Below are 11711 nucleotides of genomic sequence, written 5' to 3' on the forward strand. Positions count from 1 at the left end.
GCAGCAGAGGCCTGTGCAAAACAGCTGAGAGCAAAACAGCTGAGTTGAAGGCTAATCCAATCAACTTGTGCTAATTAGGCTGTGCTGAAGCTGAAATGAGCTGTTTCTTCTTGCTGCTTGCTACAAGGAGGTAACTGCTGGGAGGCAGATGCCAAAGGGTGGGGGCCAGTGGGTGGGCGGAGCTACATTCGGTGTATATGACGCACCTAAATTTTCACCCGTTTTTAGGGGGGGGATAGGTACATCTTATACTCTGAAAAATACGGTAAATAAATTAAGCTAAAGGGGGAAACTACTGGCATCCAAACCAAACTGGCATAAGCAGAGAATCAAATTCATAAGAGCAGTAAGGGACAGAGGAGAAAGAATGACTCATTCTATAAACTGCATTCCACTACTGCAATCATTTGACATGACGGAATCATTCATTAGAGTATTTTACATTCAAGCCCCATGGAAAATAATTACCTTAATTTAAGGAGGCATACACATACTTCAAAGAGAAGACGATGCCCTAATATTCTTATCACTTTGCTGCATTTGTGAAAAGAGGTCAAACTCAGCCAAACTTTTCTATTTTTCTGTCTAATGCAATTATTTAAAAAGCTATTTATTTCTGTATATTTATTTCAGATTTTAGTCCTTGGGGCTTGCTAGGCATTCCTATGTATCTCATGTTTTCTTAAGAACTTAATTATTTCCAGCTGCTACAGATAAAATATGGGATCCTCCCTTACTAATAACTGAACCAAAACTGACTTTTGTGTACTGCCAGTCCTCCTCAAATACATTTCTGACAACATTTTGCTTGCCATCTTTCTTCTTGCTCTTCAGTTTTTGTTTTGAGATCACTGGTGGTGCTGTGGTATGCAGTTCTCCTAGGAGTTAGATAATCCAGGCTGGTTGCACAGGCAATATAGTATCGCTTCCAAGCGCCATATTCATTCTTTTCAGGAACATATGGAAGAAACCATCCTAACTTAAGGCATTTTGGCATCCACAGACAGTCCTTAAGGAAGTGAAAACACTTATTTTCAAAGAGAAGTTATTTCGAAAGCTTATCAAATCAAGTAAAGTATGACTTAATTGTTGATAACATCAGACATGTAAGAGAAGCAGATCTATAGAGATGATGTACACAAATACCAGCTTCTCCCTTTTTCTTGATTTGGAAGGTACATGCAACCTGTTTTATTTAAAAGAGACTTAAAGGTAATTCCTTGGTAACTCAAGAGCCTCATCATTTGGTTTCATTTTAATTGGACTGGTTGATTTGAATAATTATTATGATCATACCCTAATAATATATGGAAATAGAAGAGATATAGAAAAACAATAAGTAAAATTGATAAATAGTACAAAAATAAATAGAGATAGAAGAAAGGGTATATTTAAATTCTGCTATTCTATATGTATGTTAATTGGTGAAAGCATCTAATAGATGAATATACCTGAATATAAAATTAATTATTGCCAATTATTGTATTGATGTCAGGGGCACGGATGTGAAGTTTTAATTAAATCAATTTATTTATTCATGCCTCTGCACAGCAATCTACTCAATTAACGGTTAGTACTATTTTAGTGGTAGATAAGGGGCAACTGAATTCAAGAAGGGTTGGATTAGTCCATTTGTGACTACGTAGAGTCTAGGCTGATTCCTTTTTTGACTCTGCCCCAGTGGTGCTATTCAGCCGGTTATATCCAGTTCGGGTGAACTGGTAGCAGTGGCTGCGGAAGGCTCCACCCACCTGCCCAGATGTCATCACATCCCGTTTTTGACGCTCTGTGCATGCGCAGAAGGATCTGCGCATGCGCAGAGGTGGTGCGTGCGAGCAAAGTGAGCAGGCACACTCCCATTTGTGAACCGGTAGCAAAGAATACCACCACTGCTCTGCCCCCAGATTCTGTCACTCCTTCTCCTACAATTGGTAGCCAATGAATTTTAATAATTGACAACAGGACTACTTCCCCTTCCATACCCACTTCATCTAAGGATTCAAGATTGGAAAAGAAATGGCCATAATTAAGAGACAAGTAACACAAATGGGAAATGTCACTAGGGAATGTTACAAATAGTCATGCCATTTCAAATCAATGAGCATAAGAACTTGGTGTTTAATTGGGATGACTACAAAGTGACTCTGTAACCTTCGCTCTCAATTTTGAATTTGGGGAGGGGGGCTTATTCAAAGAATGAAGGAGGGATGATAACCTATGATATTTTAACGTTGCTGAACTGCAGTTCCTAGTATCTCACCATGGGTTACATGATCTGGAACAGCTGGGAGTTGAACTTCACTTAGAGGACCATGGTTCTACAACTCTAGCATGTAGCATTGGCTCACCTGAGAACAAGGCATACTCTGATACTACCTGTTCAGTTAAAAATTTCCAGTGCCAATTGATTTGGGCTGCAGCACAAAGATCCCTCGGACTGAGAAAGGAGAATATATAGAGAGATAGGAAACGTGGCAGCAGAGTGGTGAAATCTACGTGGGTCAGTGGGATGTTTTCTACAAGCCATTTTTCAACACACCTATGTAACAAGAAAGGAAAACACAACAACAAAAATGAAATGAATTATCAGATCTAGGGAAATACTTACATTTCTTGCCAGGAGAAGAGGATTGTACAAAAGTGAACCATAGCTTATGTTACATACAAAGCAACATCATGTTTGAGGTTCTAAACATTTAATGATTACGCCATGATTTCCCCCCCTCCGTGATTTTTCCCCATCCATTCAACTTCTCAAGTTCACTTTCATTTTCATGTGGCAGCACTTGCTAAGGCAGGGCAACACCAATATTTTTTTGTTAGTGTCTGTGAATTGACACATGATTATAATCTTCAGTTTTATAGGAAGCTAGTGGACAGGTTCAAATTTAGAAGAGGCCAGCCTTAACATTAGATATCAGGAGGCCAAGATCTTAAGTACCAGAAGCAGATCTCTATCTGATGTACTTTTCTCATTCTGACCCACCTTTCCCCGATTTCTTGGAAAATAAGGCTGTGCATGGGAAAAAATGTATTTTACTCTTTAAATACATTTGTTCTCTTAACTCTTTTGCTCTATACTATATGGAATAAGACTTTATCTTGTCATCAATACAGAAGTAAGGTATTCGTGTCACTGGCTTTCATGTATGTATTTTATAACACATATGGACAGTTGCTAGCCCAAAGACCCACCAAAAGTTGTAGCTAAATCACAACTGTTAACTGAACAGGGAACATTATTAAATGCCTAGGAAATAGCCATATTCACAATGTTAAATTAATTTAAAATAATTTTACAGTATATATAGTTTCTGCCTTAGCACAAATCAGCATTTTGAAATCTAGATCCCAAAGATTGGAAATATGCCTTTTGGTCCATCAAATTTGTGCATCCACGTTTTACAAGAATTAGTACTTCTAGATCTCTGTTTGGGAGATCTCAATGAGTTCCAGCTAATTATAGGATTGGACTCCAGAAAAGGCAAACAATGGTCCAGTGAATAATTTACATTATAGGAAGCGCCCTTGCATAATCTACTTTTTATTTTCACAAAGCATAGTACTAAAGCAAGTAAGTAAGTACTTACTTCAGCTGTGACTTACTGCACTGGTTCAATATCAAGAAGAGAAATTGCTTGCGTTGTTTGTCTGTCCACAAGTCAAACCAGTGACTTATAAGTCTGATTCTTTCCTGATAAAGCTAAACAAAGCCACATGTTTTTTTTAAATAAAAAAGACAGTTCAATAACATACAAGATTAGACCATTCCACATATAATACTGCTAATTTTTCACTTTAGGGTCATTTTATAACCTCATTATAAGATGCAACTTGGATAACAATCTGGAGCTGGTTCAGTAGCGATGAAGGCGGGTGGTTCGGAGAACCGGTAGCAAAAATCCATGCCCCCCTCCATCCCAGCTGAGCTGCACAATCATCAGAGACTTTTTTTCTTTTAAATGCCTCTGACGATCCAAGCTGAGTTGCCTGATCATCAGAGGCATTTAAAAGAAAAAAAGCCTCTGCCGATCAGGCAACTCAGCTGGGATCGTCAGAGCTTTTTGAAAGCATTTTTTTACAATCTCTTCGCTGAAGAGGTTGTAGAAAAAATGGTTTTAAAAGTAAAAAAATAAATAAAATTGACCACACCCATCTAGTCACATTACCCTCTCCCCCACCAAGCCACGCCCACAGAACCGGTAGTAACAAATTTTAGATTTCACCACTGATCTGGAGTCCTTAGACATTGCTAACTCCAATTCTCAACAACCCTCAACATTGGCTGTGTTGGACAGTGCTAATGACTTTGGCTACTACAACTGGAGGACCACAGTTCCTCAAATATGCTGCAAAATCGAGCTTTTGAACAAAATCCTTAATTTCAAATGAAGTTCTGACTGGCTGGATTATTTCCTAAAAAAGCCTGGACTAGGGGCAAAAAATCTGGGGACCCACTGAGGTGTTCAAAATAAATCATTGCCATCCTCACAAAACAGGTGTCAGTCACAGAACACTCATTTACTTTCTCCTATGCTTCTCTTTCATCATGTGTATGCAGTAGGCAAGCTCTCTTTCAGCTGACCTCCATTCTTTTAGGTCTATCTAGGCTCCTAAGATATTATTAAAAATTATCATTAATAAATATACTACCCTATTAGTAAGTATAATGCTAAGGGAAAGTATTTAGCTTTGTAGCATGCCACTAGCATCCCATTTTGTTTTATGTTGTAACAGATTTTTTTGTGGGTGGGAAGCGTGGTAGCAGTAGTTCTTTTTTATATCAAAAATTGAAAAAATACAAAGCAGAAAATTAATAAAATTGCTTCACTGTGCTATACAGCCCTCTCTAAGCAGTTTACAGAGCCAGCATATTGCCAACAATCTGGGTCCTTGTTTTACCGACCTTGAAAAGATGGAAGGCTGAGTCAACCTTGAGCCTGGTGAGATTCGAACTGCCAAATTGCAGGCAGATGGCAGTCAGCAGAAGTAACCTGCAGTACTGCATTCTAACCACTGTGCCACCATGGCTCAAGACAGAACAAGACAGAACAAGACTGTATGGATGTCCTTACAATATAGTGAAAAAAAAACCAACAGTAGATCATTCTAATGTTTATATGGTATTCTTAGTGTTTCTTTTCTTGTATAGTATGTCCAGTAAACAGTTGGAATTCTAAATATATATAGCCAGTGGTGGGATTCAAGTAATTTAACAACCAGGTTGCCCATGGTCAGGTTGGCTGTTGTGGGAGGTATGGCCCAGCCCCGTCCTCTAGCTCCGCCGCACATGTGGGATGAGCCTCTCGCATTGGCCAACCTGACCCTGGGAGAACTGGTTATTAAATTAACCGCACGCCCCCCCCCACCCCTGCTATCAAAGTGGATCCTGGGTGCTGCGCTGCAATGGAGAAATGGGAAATGGAGGAGCTGACATGAGGGAAGGAGGAGGGGCAAGGAAAAGAAAGAGGCAAAGCGGCCTCCTTCCCTCGCGCTGGCCGCTCTGTTGCCTGTTTCTCCATTGCAGAGCAGCACCCATGATCCACTTTGATAGCGCAGGGTGGAAATTTAACAACCGGTTCGCTTGAACTGGAGTGAACTGGCTGAATCCCACCACTGTATATAACATGATGCAAACATTATTCGTGTGTATATATTTATGCATCTAATATATTTTTCACCGATTTTTAAGCATTACTTTATTTTTGTAATGTATTTTGTGTTTTATTCCTTTTTTTCTTTTTTGTTATTATTTTAAAAGCAATCAAATGTATTTTTAAAAAGCAATGTTGCATTAATTGATTGTGGTGAGAGAAACATTTTGGACATGAGATTGATTTAATAGGTTTTTTTTTTTTATGTTAGCAGCAAAAAAGAAAGAAAGAAAGAAAGCACAAGAGTTCTATTAGGCAACTGTATTTATTCCAGATTTATGTAAGAATATGGAAACCACCGGTCAAATGTGCATCAAAATAATATTTGTCTACAACAACACGTTTTTGCTGCAGGCAGCCCCTAGGTTAGCAAGTGCAAAAATAACAAATGTATTCTCTCTGGTTCTCTCAACCAGAAGGTGAGAAGCAGAACTCACCTTTTATGAACTTTTATGAAGGCTTATTATGATAGTCTTCAGTTATAGGCAGAACTAGGTACCATAATTTCATGGAATGCATATTTCTGCTACAACAAACTGGCATATAGAGTGCTTTTTTCTGGAAACTTTTAAACAAACTACAAAACCAGCCTGCTGTTGATGGACAAGCGAGCTATGAAAGTTTTGGAAATATTAAATTTTAAAGCAAAAGTTTAGCAGTTTAAGTGCTAAGTGTTAATTTAATATTAACTCACCTGATTGTTAAGCGATTTGTTTTTAATTGGTGTCCAAGAACTGAATCGTGTACGCAGGATTTCCATTCTCTGATGCGGACTCTGACTGTCTCTTGTAGGGTATCCTAAGCTTTTCAAATGTCACATGAGGTGTATATATTGTATGAACTATAATTATTCAGGTAATAGTCACTTTTGTCTGCTGTTAATCAGTTAGATTCCTATTAGTGGGTAGAAATGGAATAATGGTGTAACTTTCAAGAGTAAATGCTGAGTTCCAATTCAACTAAAATCTACACCCTAATCACAAAACCTCTAAAAACAAGCCAAATATTTGGACTGTGTCTTTAGTTTCTTCAAATTATTCTGGATTCCCTCTATCAATTTTTGTAATATTGATCTGATTATAAAATAAGAAACATAGCATTTCATATTTATGCTATTAATGCTATGTGTTATTAATAGTAGCGGACACAAAAGATGGGCTAGTGTTTGATTAAAATAGGGCAACACTATAAAATAGAGGCAGTTTATTGTCATAGGCAGCAGGATAAAAAACCTGGAAACCAGGAGTACTAATCCTGCCTTAGATACAATGTCTGCTCTGTGACTCTGGGCCAGTCACTCTCTCAGCCCTAGAATGAAGGCAATAGTAAACCACTTCCAAACACAGGGACTAGTCCAAGCAGTCACTAGCAGTCAAAACTGACTTAAAACCACACAGATTGGATTGATTTTTGTGCAGTCCAGCTGGGTGACTTTGGGCCGTCACTCTCTCTAAGCCCAAATCACCTCACAGGGTTGTTGTGGAGAAAATCGGAAGGTGAAGATGTACTGAATATGTTCATTGCCTTGGGTTATTTGTAAAAGCTGGATAAAAATAAAATAAATAAATAAATATTGGCCTTTTGTAATCTGACAGATATCCTGGGCCTACAACACTCATCGTCCCCCTACCCAAAAGGGCATTGTTTGTGCAAGCTGTGGGAGGGCCTATAATGTGCAGAAGAGGTTGAAGTATGAATTCTGGAAATGCTACCTCATGAGTAAATAGACACTTTACATATTGTATGATTACCCTTCGCTGCCTCCTTCCCCTCCCCCCCAAATATTACTTGGATCCCCATTAATCCATGTTGAGTGAGATACCAACATCAATTAATTTGCATCATGATGAGTTGACCACATGACAAACTGTAGTGGTATTTTAACTTATCCTCCGTATTACTAACTGGACCAAAAATTTGTATGTTACTGGGTGAGCTCTACATACTATACATCTGAAGAAATCCCTGTTCACCTTTTCTATCTTTACATTTACTATAGAAATATTACATTTCTTTTCTCTGAAGCTATTAACAATCTGAAACATCAGGAAGGTGTCAATGAGCTGAAGAGCTTTGGATCTCTTGTTCTAGACTGTGTACATGGACTCTTTTTTCATTCTTACACAAACTATTTGGGTGAACAACTGTTTAAAACATGGGGTTAAAATGCAGGGAATAAATCAGTGACTACTACCAATATGTGTGTGTGGAAAGGGAAAAATCAAATACTAAGCTAGTAGTTTCTTATTAAAACATACACTTTTTCTTTTCAAAAGCTCCGTTGTAGATTTTGTGGTTCGTGGGGTGGGGGGAAAGGTGACACTGCAATATAAGGAAGGCAGGATAGAAAGAAGAGGGATTAAAGCTCAATAATGTTCACTGGAAAAGCAAAAAGGGGAAATTTTCCTTCCCCTCTAACATTCCAAGTTTCAATCTTGTTTTCACTCTTTCCTTTTGCTAGGTTAACTTTGAATGTTTTTGTTATAAATTTTATAAGGGAAACAATTGCACTCTGAAATGAATTTGAATCCTATTAACCTCTAGAGTTATCCTGCAAATTAAGCTTTTGTGCATCAGTCTCTGGATTCGGTGTTATGACGTGTTTGCTCTTTTTAGACTAAGAGAATATCAACTCCGCAGTTTCTGAAACACAGCACACACAATACACACACCCGACCCCTCAATATCCTATCTATCCATTCACACATTTGAACAAATAAATAATCACAAGGACATCTACTACTTTACCTTAAGAATCGATGGATCTTTCCCTTCTGAGAAAAGCCAGAAGTACTGTTGGCTGAAGGTCTTCTCCACATCTCCATAGGAACCACTGTACACAATACAACATACCTTGGGCTTTTAGCCAAAACTGGCTGACTCGGGACCAAAGGAAAATATTCCTTGTCCAGTTTGAATCTTTTTACAAGGGCAAAGTTCTTTGGATTTGTGTGGCACTGTAGCACTATTTCTATCAACCTGTGTACTTATACAACAGTATTTCTTCTGGTGGGGCTTTGATTTAAAAAAAGAGAGAGAACGAGAGAGATAAAAATCTTCTTAGAAAGGGAGGCCCAGTAAAAAAAAAAAAAACACAACCCCAAACTTTCATACATTATTGCTGGCACAGAAGAGCAAAATGTGGTAATTCTTATGAGATGCAAAAGTGACATGAAAGGGTGATGTAGACATATAGGGTTTCCCTGTTTCCTCATCATATTTACAGTATATGGCTGTCCATCTCACAAAATGCGACTCGGGGTGGCATACAATAAAAAACTATAAAATGGTACTATGAAAGCAATAATTAAAACCATTAATATTATTACAAGGCAAGGAGGGAGCAACAAATATTAACAACAGTGAAACTACCTCAACAACTCACAATTCCCTTAAGAGCCCCCAGGCCTCTTGGCACAATCAAGTTTTGAAGGACTTATGAAAATAGCGATGGGACCAAATGTAATAGCAACTTTAACTTGTTATGCCCTTCTTCCTTGCTAAAAAAACCCCAGAAACAAAAGTCTGCAAATTCCTTTTACTTTTTCCCTTTTCAAACCATATCAGCTTGGATTGAAAAAGCCCTTGAATTAGTGGAAATTTGTTTGGAAGTGAGGTTTCTCCAAATACCGATAAGAAGCTGTGAATGTATGAGGTCTTGTATTCTGTAGTAATAAAAGCTGCGGAACACAGGCAACAAAAGCAAAATCTGCAGAAAAAGGCTGTCCTCATAGTGAGTTTAATATTTTTTGTAACTTCAAAGGCTACTCTGGTTTTCCTTAATTTGCTGTCCAGTTACTCCTCCCTTCCCCCCATCTTATTTCAGTTTGTTCTCAGCTTTTCTTTCTCTTTCCCAGTGACTTTCCCTTTTTCTTATTCCATTTCCATCGTGTTCTTTTGGGTCACCAGTGCCAAGAGGGAATTGAGTGTGTGCTTAAAGTGGGGAAGCTGTGTTCTATCCAGGATGTTTGGTTTGTATGTATATATAGACTATCAACTCTACTTAGCAGTTGAGATCATTTAAATATATGGCATACCATATATCATAAATGCAGTCCTATCTATCTCTTTCCAGAAAATCTGATTTGCAGGATTAACAGAAAGGTTTTATAGAGATATAAAAGATCTTTCTTTCTCAAGGAGAAAGCAATCCTGAGTGGTCACCTTGACTACTTTAGTTAGACGAAGGATCAATGTGTTCCTTGGCTTACCTTCCTTGGACATCAGCTTCTTCTATTAGTAATCATACATTACGATGTAGCACACTTGTCAGGAAGTCACCATAAGAGGTTTCACATCTGTAGTGGCAATTTCCATGAGTATCCAGTATTGGAATAGAAATCCATATTGTTACTAATTTTAACACATCAAACAGCAATACAAAGTAGGGATTCAACCAATTTTCCAGAAAACAGAAACAACTTACCATTGAAGTAACACCTCTGAAACAATTAAAACCTGTCAATATCTATAATAGTGAGAATTACTGTGGTCCCCACTTATATGGAAGGGAGCAGATCAGTAAAGCTCAGCAGAGAAAGGGTGTTATTACTGTGAGAATCAAGTTATTAAGCTAATAAGTCATCAATATAATGATCTCCATATGAAACCACTCACTTTCACACAATAAGCATCTGGCATCTGGTTTTAATTTCCTCTTCATCAATCATCTGAAAATAATAAGACCATACAGATATAGAAGGCTAGTTACCTGAAAGTAACTAGAAGTGGAAAATTTGAACAGCATACCCTCACACTTTCATTACTTAAAATAAATATATATACATGCAAGGGACCAATGTGGAATCCTTGTTGCTCTCCGAGCTTGGTTGTTCTGCTTGCAGACAAAATGTCTGAGGCCACTCTCACCCTCAAGGTTATTAAATGGGTGAGATCAATGTACAACTGCAAACTTGTTCTTTCTAATAACAAGGGCTCCCAAGTGATAAATAAAATGTAAAGCTGTAATGAAAATGTAGTGCAATTTCTCCCTTGCTCCGAGGGCTGTGTTATGTGCAGGATATGAGCGCATCTTGCGACTCCCAGGGGGAGGGCCTTCTCTGTGGGGGCTCCAACCCTTTGGAATGAACTGCCCCCGGAGATACGGAATATCCCTGATCTCCGTGCTTTCCGCCGTGCCCTCAAGACCCTGATGTTCCAACAGGCGGGGCTAAGCATACGAACATGTGAATGATTTTTTAAATGTTATCTAATTCTGGGTTTTATTTGATTGACCAAACTAAGTAATAATTTTAATTAGCAATTTTATGATGTTTGTGTGTCTATATTTTTCTTGACTGTACACCGCCTTGAGTCCTACAGGAGAAAGGCGGTATAGAAATATAATAAATAAATAAATAAATAAATCTTCAGCTATTTCTGCTTATCTAACTCAGCAAAGTAGACATACTTCAGGACCCCTGAGGCAGTTATCTAATGGGACCTAGACTCCATACCTTTACTGTTGAAACATCTGCTCTTTGGGATGAGCTTCTTCCCCACTCCTAATGTACAGGCACTCTGATCCTACTACTGTTTTGTAAAGCTGAGATGTTTTTTCTCTTGTGTCTTGGACCAAGATGGTAACTGAACCCACTCAATTATGAGAGGGGGTGTTTATTTGAGCTGTAGTGGCATACTGGTTAGAATGCAATATTGCAGGCTAATTCTGCTGACTGCCAGGAGTTTGATTCTCACCAGGCTCAAGGTTGTCTCAGCCTTCCAACCTTCTGAGGTTGGTAAAATGAGGACCCAGATTGTTGGGGGCAATACATTGACTCTGTAAACCGCTGAGAGAAGCCCATAAAGTACTATGAACCTGTATGTAAGTCTAAGGGCTATTTTCAGCCTTGGTTATCTGTGTACTGTTGTAGTTTATTATGCTGGTTTTATATTTATTGGATATTTACTTCTATCTGCTGCCCAGAGTAATAAATTATTAATTTGGCAGCTTTATAAATTCAATAAATAAATAAATAAAGATACACATAAAAATGCCAAACGGTTACATAAATTCTATAGAAAACAGAGGTCTTTAAAATTATTTTATTGCTAAAA

At 38.1% G+C, this 11711-nt stretch overlaps 1 protein-coding gene across 1 annotated transcript in view; it reads right to left on the reverse strand.

The window, feature by feature from the left end:
* The window catches only part of ECT2L (epithelial cell transforming 2 like), a 43563-nt gene extending 37149 nt beyond the window's left edge, over positions 1 to 6414 (reverse strand). Inside the window, 4 exon segments of the mRNA XM_070952192.1 lie at positions 760 to 1009; positions 2377 to 2539; positions 3591 to 3703; positions 6349 to 6414. Coding sequence (XP_070808293.1) covers positions 760 to 1009; positions 2377 to 2539; positions 3591 to 3703; positions 6349 to 6414 — 592 coding nt within the window.
* Between the last annotated feature and the right edge of the window lie 5297 nt (positions 6415 to 11711).

The sequence above is a fragment of the Pituophis catenifer genome, unplaced genomic scaffold (assembly GCF_029215685.1).
Source record: "Pituophis catenifer annectens isolate HBS135680 unplaced genomic scaffold, rPitCat1.0.hap2 SCAF_1, whole genome shotgun sequence".
NCBI lineage: Eukaryota > Metazoa > Chordata > Lepidosauria > Squamata > Colubridae > Pituophis > Pituophis catenifer.